We start from the raw sequence: 14,605 nt of genomic DNA, 5'->3' as shown, positions 1-14,605 counted from the left end.
GTCAGGCTAACGATTCAAAAACAGTTGCTTTAACTCGAGTCATCTTAAGAGGGACTCCATAGAAACCTGCATCCCGTGTCCTTAAGACCCGCATGTCCAACGGACCGGGCTACGTCAGACCGAGCTGCACAAACACGCACGGCCCACTGGAGCCCGGTGACCCTGGCTGAGGCTGCCAGTCACCGGCGTGACGTGCCGGACCTGCCACGCGGCCTCAAAGAAAAGCCTGTTCCTCAACACGGACGAGAGGCCGCGGCCATTTCTCGACACGGACCAATCACGACGAAACCTCCACCATCAGGACACAATTACTGGGGAAACTGGCGCTGAGGGGTCGGTTTCCGTACCGAGACAAAGAATAGAGGCATTTATATGGAGCTCTAACGAGAACAACCTGCGAGGAGAACATTTTTATTTCTTTTCCAATTTTGAATAATGTGCTTCTGTTGAGCCAGTGGCTTACAAACAAAAAAATAAATAAAAAGACGTTAATGGAGTAACCACGCTGCTGCAGAAACTGATCAAAGCTGCTGTTGCGGCTGTGTGGACTGAACGGTAAAAGAAAAAGAGAGAATTGTTCCATCGGCATCTGTTTCGTGCAATAAAACTTCTTTCCAGCCGCACAACTCTGACAATGAACAACACAAAAGGTATGCATTCAAGTGCTCCTGAACCAGCACCTCCCTCCTCCTCACTACCGCGCTCATGTGCCATAGCACCCTGAATACCTGCAGCACCTCTCACCCTCGGGAGCATCAACATATTCAGTGTGCAGACACCGACACAAGACGCAGTAACGGGGGTGGCTTGTCGGGGCTTGTGTGTTTGTGGAAGCTGCAGCCCTCGACTTGTCACTATAGGCTGCGTTGTGTGCCGACAACGTAATCCTGGGATCGGAATACCGCGGTCACAGATTATGTAACGGCTCCGGAATAATCAAAGTGCACCGTGTGTGTGATGCGTAGCGGTGTGCAGCTCCAACACTGCAGGGAGAACTCTTGATTGACGTCTCGACACCATCAGAGTGAGGATTGTTTTTGATTTATTGACTTAAAAACACTGTTTCGTGGAATGTTTAAGGAGCCCTTGTGGCTCGGCCTCCTTTCCTTGTCCCTGATAACATGCGGTGATAAAACCCTGCGCCTCCGGCGCCGATAGGAGTTTTACGACGACAGTTCTGGCGTGAGAAGCATGCGAGTGGATGCATTCCTGGGGGCGCGGCCGCCCTCCTCGCGGTGGGTGGGGTGGGTGGAGCTCACCCCCGCCCCTCCCCGCCCTCCACCCCAAAAAATGTAAACCCCGTCTCCGTGTTCCTCCGTGCATGTGACAGCATGCGGTGTCATTCCGACCGGGCGCAGGAATGTTCGGCGTCTCGTCTGGCGAGCGGCTCGAGATGGAGATCAGGACGGAGAGTTGGACGGTTCGGGCCGGACGTTTGCCAAAAAAGGTTGAGGAATGAAAGCCCCAGGGCATTATGGGTCGGATCCACCCCTGGAGCTGTTGAGGGCATGAAAGCATGCAGCGCCACCAGAATAAGTCCGGTATTGTCACCGTCAGGAATGTGATGATTTCACAACAAACTCAGGTGCTGATCGGCGGGTGGAGGAAGCAAAGAAGCTTCGTGAGATGCAGATGAAGCCAACAAACCCCCAAAAGCATCAACGCTGAGAGGTTTAGTTGTCCCACATCATGTCTCCCCTCCATAATTATACAGCCCTCATGACTCACTTTTTTGCAACAAGACTATTCTTTTTAAAGAGTGTGCATGAAAAAAACAAAAAAAAAACGACATGTAATTAGCCACATGTGGCGTTTACAATCTTGTGGTGTTGTGAGGACAAGATAATTGCTGGATTTATGAGCTTTAGCCGTGAAGAGGAGACAATCAGAGAGAAGAGGAGGGAACCGCTCCACGCGGTGTGTCGCCCTCTGCTGGTGGAGAAGCGGCACGACGACACACGACTCATCTGGATAAGCAGCAGATGATTTAATGTCTAACGAGCAGGAGCTGACAAACCGCCTTCAGGGGCCGCGTCCCAAAAGCAGAGTTTGCTCTACTGTTGAGGAAGAGCGAGGCCTCCAGGGGCCCCGCGGCGTCGACTGATGCTCACTTCAACAAATATGGGAAGAGTGTGTTTGGGAGAGTGGTTGCAATGGCAACGCGGCTAACACAAACACACACAGACACACAGTCCACCAGCGGGTGTTTGCAGAGGAGCCGTTTGGGCCTTAAAGCCTCTGGAGGAAGAAAAAAATATTACTTTTGCCTCAGCGGCAGTTTTAAACTTCACAGAAACTACAGATTATCTCTGTGACACGTTCACGTAAGCAGCTGCTGAAAAGTACAATGTATTTATACATGTATTGTGTATATATGTGGACCATAGGTATATATATATTATTTGTTTATATATATACATATTTTCTATTTCTATGTTGTATTTTGTATATATCTGCTATCCCTCCTCTTCTTTTATTTTCTTTTATTACTTATCTTGTGTGTTTAGTTTATTCCATTGACGTTGGATGTCTGTAAATGTGGGATGCTACTTTGACAAAAAGAAATCCCCTTGGTGATTAATAAAGTGCATATCTATCTTTCTAAAAACAAACAAGCACACAAGCTCCCATCCGCTTGAGCCTCTGGCACACAAACTGAACGTTTACGCGTCAGTGGCGGTTTGTGTATTCAAATGTGAGCCGCCATCGTCTCACGAGGTCTCACAACACAACACAACACGTCTTTCTCTTAACTAGAATCACAAAAAGACACACACACACACACACACACACACACACACAGTATCAACGACAGGCTGGTGTTTGAGTTCACAGCATTAAGGAGCATCAAACACTCATAAACTTTTAATTTGACATTCCTCTTTTGTTAAATACATTCATATTTTGTTAAATACATTCATCTTTTGTTAAATACATTCATCTTTTGTTAAATACATTCATCTTTTGTTAAATACATTCATCTTTTGGTTTAATTATTTAACCGGAAAATTGTCATTAACATTTGAGAAGCTGGAACCGGAGAGTTTGGGCATTTTTGCTCACAGAAGTATTTTTTATGATTGATTAAGCATCAAAATTGCTTTCAGTAAGCAGCTAATCGATCAGTTGTTACAGCTGTAATACATTACGTGAAGCTTTTATCCACAGCGACTAACAATCAGAGCATTGAACCGCGAGGACAACGAGAATCACGAAAGTCCAATTTCTTGAAGAAAGCCAAACTACAAAGTGTTATTTAAGTGCTACTCTGTGTTACAGTATCTGTCACTGAGAGTGCTCCTTTAACAAGTTACAAAAGCGAAACAAAAGTTATGGAAACAAGAAACTATACTTAAAAAAAAAGAAAAAGAAAAAGTACAAGAAAAACAGCGGCTTCGCTCAGAGACGCCCACTCCTGTGCCCCCTGGGGGTTGCTGGACTGTGGGCGGAGGCATGGAAAAGGTTAACAGCATCACCCCCCCTCCACCTCCCACCCCCACCCACCCACCCCGAGGCCCCTCCCAACACGAACATCCTCCGACAGGCGCTGGCAGAGCGATGGAGCCGCGGCGGCCGGACCTACCTGCGCAGCACATGCGGCCGAACAGACGAGAGTTCACTTCTGCGCCGCTCATCTCGTGGATGTAGTTTGTCCGTCGATAGATCGTTACGCCGCACCAGGACGGCATCGTATCCTCCACCTCGGCCATCCTGGTGTGTGTATGTGTGTGTGTGTGTGTGTGTGTGTGTGTGGGTGTGTGTGTGTGTGTGTTTGTTTGGGCCGCGCGTAAAAACGAAGAGCGCGCTGGACTTTAACGGACGAAAAAAAGAAAAACAAACCGCGCCCCCACTGACTGGCGGGTTTCTCTTGAGTGGGACCAGCCCTCGAAAACTTCTCTCTATCCAAGCCACATTGAGGAGAAAAGACAAACACACACTCACACACGCACAGTGTCAGATTGCAGACACTTTGTCACAAGCCCGGCCCACTTTCTGTTCCGCTCAGTGGGATGAACGGCGCTCGGTGCCGCGCGTCCTGCGCGCGTCGCTTCGTGCGTTCAGCGTTAAAAACGATCTGTTGCGCCCGAGAGGAACATCCCCGAAATAAACGCGGTTGTATCTGCTGCTGAGGACTATCACGCTGTCCTTATTTTAGCTGTGGGGATGTCTGCGCCTCGGCCCAGACTCCATTACCCCGCAGGGCCCCCGAATAAGACGCCACAGGAATAACTTGTGCTCGAGACGCTTCTCTCCATTGTGTCGCACTGACTTCACAACAAAGGGCAGAGTGCAGGTTTTCCGTGTGCCACTGGGTAACACATTATGATCCCCACACATGTGCAACAGCTGTTGGTCATAAATTACTTCCCTGCAGGAGTCTCGTGTCCTCTTTCTGTGTGAACACTAAGAAACACTTCACATTATATTGGCTTATATTCAAGTAGAGGCACAAGCCGCCATGACAGTCAGTAAACTGGACTGTAAAGTAAACTATACAACTATAAGGCAACCAATGGAGCTCATTCAGAAACTTGACTGGTCTCAAAGGGACAGTCTCTGTGCGCTTCAGGGTCGGTTACAAAAGCAAGAATCATGTGGCGGTAAAGACCTCATGGCGACACAATAACGCGTGACAGCGTGCGTCTGTGCTCTCATACCATACGAACACAAGCCTTTCTTTACATGCATCCACTGTTTGATTATTTGCACAAAATATCTTAATCTGTCTGTACACTTTTACTGTTCTCTGTGCACATCGTCAGCAAAAGAACTAACTTTTTTATCTCCGACAGTGATATTCAAAGTAGGACCGATAGCCGAGGACCGACACAGACATGATTCCTCCTCTGGGTCACAACCACAGCCTGTGTTGACGCACAACTGACTTCGATACACAACTATATATGTCAATTAATGAAATGATGGCCTTCAAATGAATATCTTTAAGGTTTCAGAGAGGGAACACTTGGACTGATGGAGGACTCGCGCTCAGATGTTTGCAGCCGCTGAGACACAAAGACGTGTGTTGTGCGGCCGACCGCCAGCGAGCTTCACTAATGTGTTGCATGTTACGCTGGTTGTGTTGTGAAGGGTTGTGCGAGGACGCGGTGGGCGTGCATTGTTCTCAACGCTTGGCATCATCTGGTAACAGCATGTTGTTGTTTTTTCTCTTTTTTTTCTCCACTTTCCAGGGAGCGCCTCCCTCCCCTCCTCACGTCTGTTATCACTGTCGCAGTGAAAGGAGGAGATCAGGGGAAGTGAGTCACGGTTAGGAGTCAAGAGCCGAGTGCTTTTCCGTGCGGTTCTGCAGACGCCGGCGGTCTACGGAGGGTCCTGCGTGGACGCTGCCGCAGACGTTCGGGTGTGGCTTCCCCCTGACGGATTAAAACATATTCCGCTTTCTAATCTTTTGAGTATCGAGCAAAGTCGTGAACGGAAATCTCGACCTAGAAGTCGAGTTTCTGCGACGGCACTGCAGAGTGTGGAAGAGTTCAGGATTCATAGAAACACAACCATTGTTAATTATCCAAGCGACAGAACACTCAGATTGTCCTTTAAAGAGTAAAAAAAGCTCCTGTGGATCAGTGAGGCCTCTTAAGGAAACCCTCAGACCTCCTCCTCCACTTTGTTATGAGCGTAACCAGGATACACAGTCCTCCAGTGTCCAGTTTACTACCAGTAGCCGGCCGCCATGTGTGGCACTGTGGGCTTTTTTTAAACCCTGGCTCCGGGTTGAAATCCCTTTTACCTACTTCCCTACTCTTTCCCACTGTGTCAAAGGCACCTTGTGGCTCCGGCAAACTGACAGTTCAAACTCACAGCCAGCCGTGAACGAACATCCAGCGCGTCAACGCCGCAAATGTTTGTTACGTTCCAGCTGCGGTTCAATATCGAGACGGCCAGAAATCGATGGGGCCACTTCCCCTCCTCCGATCACAACGCATCATTAAAAGCGGGAGGAAGCGCCGGAGAGAGGCAACACGAGCGGTGCCGACGCCCGAGCTGCAGACTCACCGTCTGCACTGCGGCAGACGAAAGCAGATCTCTTTTAAAAAAAGGAGGAATGCGCTGGATTCGGACGACACGGAGACGGTAGAGATAACAAGCGATGCAATGTTTGCCCGCCCTTCAGGGCAACCTTTGCACCCGGGCTGTGCACGGACCAGCAGAGGAGGTCACTTAGGGTCTGGGATATGCATATTAAGCAAATTTACAGGCTTTTTTTCCACCTTTTTCTAAAAAAAAAGTTGTATTTTTCTTGTCCCCACGTGCTCACTACAGCCCCCATTCAAGTCACTGTGGTGGAAACTACTCTTATCTAGTCGAGGAGACTCTCCTCGAATAGATAAGAAGGTCCACTGCCTGGCTCCAGTTCATCAAAAACAAGCAGACCATTACACCTGGACTGCTTGCGAGCGCAGGTAAAGCAGGTTCCACGTGACCTGGCGATACTTTATCTACGCCGGCTGCTTCCTTGTCTGAAGTGAGAGCGCCTGTTCGACAAGTAGAAAAATGCAGGTATCTTTATGTACATCTGCAGAGTGTCAGTCAAACATCCTATAATTTGCCTCGGGCGTGTCACCTGCAGGGGTGTGTGCGTGTGTGTGTGTGTGTGTGTGTGTGTGTGTGTGTGACAGCTGCAATTTTCCAAGGTGGGTCAACAATATGTAAAAAAAAAAAGAAAAAAGGGCGAGGCGTGTTTACATCAAAAGCCACAGGTGTCTGTAGGTAACCGTCAGGTTGTTCAAAGGGACCAACAGAGACTCTTCCCTCTTGTGAAGAGGATATTCTCAACAAAAGAAACCGACTGAACCAGTTTATTAACAATGGAGGAACCACATAAGATGAGAAACGAGCTGCTCAGAGGCTTAAACGCAACACAATTCAACGCCGCACAAAAAAACAACCCCGGTCGAACAGAACGCTCTGGCTCCAAAGTCATCGCATTACAGCCGGCATTTAAAGGGTTAACAGCAACATGTCCATACCACAGGAAACCCAGACGTGTGAGGAGGGGAAAAAAAAAGAGGAGGAGGGGGAGGGAAGAGCGAGGAAGCGAGAGAAGGAGTGTGTGTCATGAAAACACACGGGACAGCAGCGACCGGAGACGACGGACGAGAACAGCCGGCGAGAAACTACTTTGAACAGAAAAAAACGAAACTTTCAAAACCTCCGAAGGCAGCGTCATCTCTCCTGAAGCAAAGACACGTTCCCCCCCTGGGCTTCTCTTACCTTGCTTCTTCCGTACTCTCCACTGCCAGGCAAAGATCAAGGTAACAATGTGGCCCGCGACCACCAGGGCCGGGAACACGTTTCCAGGGGGGCTCGCCGGCATCGGGCCTGATACAAAGTGGAGAGAGTCCACCGGGCTCTGAAGACGGACGGGAGGGGAGGAGGAGGAGGAGGAGGGGAGGGGGGGGTGAAAGGTGAGGAAGGGGGGGGGGCGGAGAGGTGTGTGCGCTTAGGGGTGTGGTGCCATCCCGGACTTTAAAAACAAGCGACGCAGCCAAGTTGTCCGTGACATTCACAGGAGAGAGTCGAACCAGAGAGCACCCCCTCCCTCCCTCTGCTCGCTGTGACTCAGTCCGCTGGCACAAGTGGCCTCCCTCCCTCCCTCCCTCCCCCTTTTCCCCTGTACTTTACTCTCACAGTTCCTCTATCGCTTCCACGCACTTTTGTATTATTCTAAACTGTACTTATTTTCCAAAAGCTGCTCTGATTCTGCAGCTTGAAAGTGGTTGAAAAGAAGTTTTGTCCTCCTCAGCTGCTCTGCTCGCTCGCTGCAGCCTATCTATCTGCAGGAGTTAATAATACATGAGGCTGTTTCACGACACACACACACACACACACACACACTCCAGTCAGCCTGGATGATAAGCAAAATGAGCGAGATCCACCTCGAGACGGCGTCAAAGTTTCCAAACTCTCTCCACAGTGTTTTATTTTACCCGCAGAAGCCCCTTCAGTTATTTTCCATCTCGCTTTACGACTCACAGCTCAGCTCCTTCCTCCTCCTGCCAAAATGTTTATACTAAACCCACGCTACATTTTTCCCCTTCACACAAAAAAACCCACTTTACAATCAATTGGTTCTCGTTATGCAACGTCTTTACTTCTCCCTGGACGTCGCTGTAATTGCTCCCGTATGTTGGAGCAGCCAATGAGCTTCCCAGAAAGCTTTTTAGCCGCACGCTGCTTCACCGCCGACAGTTTCAAACTCTCCTTGTTTAACCCTCACAGTCAGAGCCTGGAGGGAAAATGTCGGCTTAAAAAACTCGACTGAGTCCCCTCTGACGGTGTCGCTTTGAACATTTTCAAATCTGTTCAGCTATAAATAAAACGGTGATGTCATTGAGCACCTGCTTCTCAGCGACGCCCCTTTCGAGTTGCAAGGTGTTTCCTCATTGTGCAGAGCTGCAAGGACTGTAAGCCCTTGACATTTGATGGATCGCCTCTGATAAGACACACACACACACACACACACACACACACACCTGTTTGCATCAATGTTGAGACACAAAACCATCGCGCAAAGCGCCGTCTCTGCAGTCAGAACAGGTCGTGCGGTCGGCGAACACGACCCTGTCGGCGTGCGCTGCAAATAGTGTCACGCGGGAACCCGACACCGACACCGGTGTCACGGTCACACAGCGGCGGAGCGATGCCACGCGGCGGCCGGAAATAGACAAAGGGAGAAATAAAAGAAGCAGAAATAGACGAGGAGCATCGACCCCGAGACGCCTTTCAGCACCGTCATTTTTAAAATACTTTACAAAGTTGAATGAATACATTAGAAGTTGCAGGTGGGAACATTTAAGCTAAATGTGCTTTCAACGGAGACGAACGGGTGCTTTCAACCGGGGGGATTTTCCTCTGACGAGAGACCTCAGATGATCCCGGTTTTCAAAATGTCAACCAAAATCTCCAGAGCCTCAGAAACTGGGAGCTCGAATTGCCGATTAGTCAGCGCAGACCGGGCAAAGTGGATAAAAACCCAGGGAGCCGTACAGACGTCTGGAATAAATCACATCCAGCACTCCTCCGTCGGGGAGGAGCCGCCCCCTCCCACGCCCCTCACATGGTATGCGCTTTGCTCAATGATTCCCATATTGTGACACATGCCCTGCAACGGCAATAAAGACAAACTTCACATCAGTCTGTTGAAGGTAAAAGCTTCTCCTGATTTCAGTTAAAACGCCTCGATCCCGAATGACACACATTCCCCAGGTAGGTGAGCAATGACAGCAATGATTTCTAACTCGGCAATCTCTCAAAAGGAACAGGCGGCGCTGTCGGGAGTGGCTGTGTCCTCACATGGCACGCAGGCAGCAAGGATTTAGCATCCCTGAATGTAACCGAGAGAGTGTTTAAAATGAAAAGGCTGTTAAAATAAAATTTAAAAAAAGCAAAACCTACCGGTCGGTGGTCCTGAACAGAGGCAGCAGCACAAGTCCATCTCTGCTCTGCGTCTCCACAACTTTTAGAGAAAACACTGAACTGCCAAAGAGTCAAATCTGACCTCCCGACATTGTGTTCTGGTGAAAAAACCAGGGGGGCGTGCTGGAAAAGCAAGCAAAGGGAAGAAAAAAACAGAAGAAGAAGAAGAAAAAAAAAGAGAAAAGACCAGAGAACCGGAGGCTCGGCCGGGAAGTGAGAAGTAGACGGCGTTGCGAGTTTTTGACTTAATTCGAGAGAGGCTTCCTCAGTGGAAACAGAGTCTCACGCCTGGTGGTTTCTGACGAGCGCGTCTGGATGAAGTCCATGCGCAGCGCTGCAGAAACTACCCAGGGACACATTTTCTGAGAGGATTTAGACAAAGAGCGGAAAAAAACATGATTTACGCCAGCGAGCTGCGATAACAAAGGCTTCTCTGTGGAAGACATAAAACAGTTGAGGACACTTAAAATATACAAACCCACATCCACAGGATGAGGATCATAGATCAGCGCTAAAGCAACGGACTCACAGACAATGGGAGGAGGATGATTCACCTGATTATTTATAAATGCATTGCTTCATTTTGCATCATTCTGAGGATGTTTTAGTTGTGCTTATCCCTTGTACTACACTAAAGATCAACGTCTCTGCAACACATATTTGTTTTGACACCATTTGGATTGATGCCGCCTGAAGCTCATTATCTTTTTTCATTTTTATCAACAAATGGATTCCATTAGTTGCAGCCCCTGCAGATAAACGAAAAATACCAAGCAACACTGAGGCTCTGTGTCTGTTCAACGCAACCACTGTGCAGTGTGTGTGTGTCTCTTCAAGGCAGCACATCTATACAGCTGTGCATTATTTGGGAGCCCACCCAGGCCCGGTGCCAGGGAACATGATCCCAGACGCCGCGGGGCAGCGTGGGTGGTGTGGAAGTCACAGCAGGAGCTATGAGCTCCCTTCACTCTTACTCTCTAAATAAACACATCTGGTATCCGAGCAGCAGACGCACACTAACACGTACGCGTCGTCACTCGGTGACAAACACAAAGCCCCGTCCTGGACCGCCAGGACACACCCGATACCTGCTGCATCCTCTCTGGTCCCCATGCACGAGCATCGCCCTCACCGTGAAGCACTTCTGTGCTGACACCTTTTGGTAAGAAGACAGAACTGTTCCCGTCGGCGGAGGCGTCTCCTACCTTGGCCGTGTTGAATCAGAGCCTCCATGAAGTCTCTCGAGTGGCTCACGTGCATCGCGGCTCGCTCGCTCTTTCCGTTTTATATCACGAAATCAATGCAACACACCGCTCTGTGAGACGGTCGGCGACTCTCTGAGTGTGTGCGCTGCCGAGTTTTTACGTTCATTGCAGGCTGGGCGAACGCACTGGAGGGCAGATGAAAGGTGGCAACCGCCACATGTTCTCATCTGGACTGCTTCGCCCTCTTCTTGCGGAGGAAAACGTGCAGGAAAGAGCCGAGTGTGGCTCGACCCGGCTCTGCTTAGTCACGAGCGCCCGGCTCCGACCAAATGGAAAGTTTTGCAGGCAGAGACTGCGTGGGGAAAGGTAGAGTCTGCAGCTTTATTGTGTGGCTTGTGCAGAAAGCGCTGATCGTCATTCAAGCTGACATCTTTGTGTGAGTGTTTCGCGATATGGGAGCTCTGGGAAACGCCGCTTTGTCCTGCGAGACCACGAGAGGATGACTGGCCGGTTTGTGCACAGTAATGTGATGCGCAGCGTCGCATCAGGACAGGAGTCAAAGCAGATCACTTTGTGCCCAGCAGATGGCAGAAATATGCAAATACGACTCAATGTCAACATATAGAAAGAGTCTCAACACTTTAATATTAAGGACGTACTCGGCACAAGCCATGAAAGAAGAATATCTACAAAAATATATCATATGTTTACACCCCTTAACGTAATTAAAGCTGGTCTACAGAGAGATTAAGTCCAAGTTCAGTTCCCTAGAAGATACACTGGATGTGTCAGTAGTCTATAAATAAATAGGGTGTGTGTTACTCAGGAAGTATAAAAAGTTTTATACTTTATACTCCTTTAAAAAATGCTGCTTAATTCTTATTATCCAAAGTAATAAGTCACATTAACATATTTCTTTTGCATGTACCCGGGTACACCATAGACTCTTATCCAACTTTCTGAGAAGCGTCTTGTGTTTTAACCTTGAAACACATTGCGAACATGTGTATGTAACACTGATTATTAAATGATGTGAACGTGTATAAAGTGAGACAATAGATTGTTCAAACATCTACACAACACTTCATAACTGGTCACGCAAGCAAGCCACAGGTTGGCGTCATACTTCATGCATCCGGTAAAAAGATATCTAATTGGCAGTCTGGTTGTCATTTCGCTGTATGGAAAATGACACGGCCATTACTTGAATCGCTAGAAGATCAAATTATCCGACTCACAACCTCACAAACACAAGCAGAGCGCATAGCAACGCCCAGATGGCCTCTACTGCAGACAAGAGGAACAAGCAGGAAACAGATGAAGAGGAGGATGAAATGGAGCTAAAACTTTCCAGGAAGTGAGGTCGGACCCTCTGTGAGGAAGCCCTGGTCTCCCTGAAGCACAGTGGTCTTCAGGGAGACCTCTGAAGGGACAACAGGGCCGGCAAAGCCTCAAAAGGACGGACTGGTGGAGATCTCTGAGGCGATATGAAACTCAAAAAGGTCTCAGCTTGAGTCACAGGGACAAAGAGCGAAACATCCAGCTGTTTCATCAGCGAAGCTTCATACTTTACCACATCAGCTTCCTCACCTTTATGGTCAACGCCCTGTCGTTCACCCTTTTCAGTAAGTTCTGCCAACACCGCTGCAGGTACGACCTCTCCAGGTACGACCTCTCCAGGTACCTCTGAGTCTTGGTCCTGGGATTCTCTGGGATCTGGGATCGCTTCTTCTGGAGGGGCCTTGATCGTATCCTCCCGCATCTTCACACCCTCAGACTCTTCAAAAACTACAGATGGGTGAGCAGCAGTCGTCTGAACAAACCTCTGCAGGACCTTCTCGACTGGAGCAATGTGAACGGTTGGTATCTCACGGGAGAACTTTGGGACCATTGAAGCCGGTAGCTTGGACTCTTTGGCTGAGCCAGGACATCTGGCGACTCTGTCTTTCTGGTCACCACCATCGACCCAAGGTTCCTCTCCTCTGCAGAAACCCTTCCCAAGCCGGCGGACCGGTGCGTCACGGCGGCAGGAGCCTCTGAAGTTCTTCGGAGGCCTCTCAGATTGTTCTCCCTCCTCATCGCCGACTCCCTCGTGGCGGTAAACGAGCCTGTCGGTCGCGTCCTTTGGGATTTCTCTCCCGGGCTCGTACGATGTGGAGGACGCGGGTCGACGGAGGCGTCGAAGGGTCGCGGGCGCGATCTCTGGCGGCAGGTGCAGGTAATCCCGCAGGTGTGCAATCCCTTCATCGGTGAGATAGTAATAGGCGTGTTTCCAGGCGAAAGTCTCCCTGACGCAGCCTTTGGATTTGAGCGAGCCCATGGCGAGCATCACCTGGAGGTTGGTGACCCCCGTGACGTCAGGGTGCATGGACCGTGGACGCTTGTCTTTCTTGGCCACAACGACGCCATCACGAAAAAGAAGCTCGTAGATCGCCCTCAAGTCGGCTAACGGCGTGAGCATCCCCGCCACCATCTCGACTTTGCTTTTTCCGATGTCTTCCTCAAGACAACGACTTCAGTATTCACTGTTTGCGATGCGGAAACATCACACAGACGATATGTCCTTTTGCATCGTGAGTCAGCAGACGGCGATGCTCAGAAACCCCTCCTCGCTTTCTCAGCCTCCGGTCGAGAGAGAAACTGCGTGGAGGAGAGGCGAGAGGGAAGAAAGGAGGAGAATTCAAGAGGGTGTGTGCACACGGGACAGAAACAGGAACCAAAAGGATGAGAGGGAAGGTTTGTGCGTAGGTTTGTTTACTGCGAGCCTGATGGACAATCGCACAAACGCCTCATTAAACAATCTAACAGACGACTGAGTAAACCAATCCTCAGCTGAGTCTCACATAGTTGCTAATTTCTTCTACAAATCAACAACATCCATTTATTTTTAGGAATAAAAATTAATCTAATGTGTTTTGAGTGTCAAAAGATGAAAAATGTGTTTAATTTTGTATGAACATTGTTTTGTTAGAAGCCTAAAATTATCTGTCATGGCTGACTTTCGTTTGTTTTAATCATTTTTTAAGATAATGTATGACATTCTGTGTTTCAGGCCTTAAATAAGCCAGAATTTGTTTCCCCAATTCAGGCCGTTATCTTACAAACGTAAACTGAAGGCTTTGCTCCTCTTTAGTTCAGCGCTCGGTAACATTACATCCTTTGTCTGGTGGAAATATATATAAAATATCACAGCGCATACCGAGAGAGCCGGTGTACAACTGATGCTCTGTTCAAAATACCAGGTCGAGTGTATCCAGAGGAGATGACACACACACACACACACACATCCCGCTATCAACAGGGCCGAGGGGAAACCCCATCCACACAAAGCACACAGCTGTATAGGGCTACAACTTTTATCAAAGAGATTGATGGCGTCGAACATGTCATTTGAGCGAGGTTACAAAATGAACATCACTCTTTGTGTGCCAGACTGCTGAAGGCGTCAAATATAATCCTCCGTCGAAGCATCTATTCCTTTCCCTACTTTCCCCTCAGCCGTCACAACCGGCCAACTCAGCAAACCCAAATGGAAAAGCCATCAAGTCATTTCTTTCCCCGAACAGAAGACAAACTGTGTCCGTGTTTACATCTGTTGCTCAGCCTCCGCTCAGCGTGATCGACACTGGAAAAGGAACATGGAGTCCAGGATAACCACGGGTAAAAATACAAAGACGAGGCTTGGAAAATGTTTGCAGGGAAGGGTTATACCCCCCCCCCCTTTTCTCCCCCGTTAGCCTTTAAATAAGGTGGTAGAGCCGTGCCCTCCTCTGGCAGCTGTGCGTCTTCAGTGCCATCCTGTAATGAATGTCAGACTGGAGCACATGCAGTGCCCTCACTGTGCATGAGAGCCGTCTTATTCTGCAAATGGGGGCGAATATCAGTCGGCAACGTTTAGTTTCGACGAGTCGGCGCTTTACCTACTCAACCATTTTGTAATCCGCTTGATGAAAATCACCTTT

At 49.0% G+C, this 14,605-nt stretch overlaps 1 protein-coding gene across 11 annotated transcripts in view; it reads right to left on the bottom strand.

The window, feature by feature from the left end:
* Positions 1 to 14,605, bottom strand: part of pleca (plectin a) — a 79,771-nt gene that overhangs the window by 36,495 nt on the left and 28,671 nt on the right. For 2 of the 11 annotated variants that reach the window (XM_068576415.1, XM_068576417.1), the window contains exon 1: positions 9,418 to 9,484. The exons of 8 other annotated variants lie outside the window; for them this stretch is intronic. In XM_068576415.1, coding sequence (XP_068432516.1) covers positions 9,418 to 9,457 — 40 coding nt within the window. In that variant the 5' untranslated portion in view covers positions 9,458 to 9,484. Of the gene's footprint in view, positions 1 to 9,417; positions 9,485 to 10,643; positions 10,683 to 14,605 lie in introns of those variants that run through there. One more of the 11 variants, XM_068576416.1, reaches the window with a different exon arrangement.

This window comes from Clinocottus analis, unplaced genomic scaffold (assembly GCF_023055335.1).
Source record: "Clinocottus analis isolate CAN_PGR_092001 unplaced genomic scaffold, fCliAna1.0.p SCAF_14, whole genome shotgun sequence".
Taxonomy (NCBI): domain Eukaryota; kingdom Metazoa; phylum Chordata; class Actinopteri; order Perciformes; family Cottidae; genus Clinocottus; species Clinocottus analis.
The sequence above is the reverse complement of the archived record's forward strand: the minus strand, read 5'-3'. Positions and strand labels throughout refer to the sequence as shown.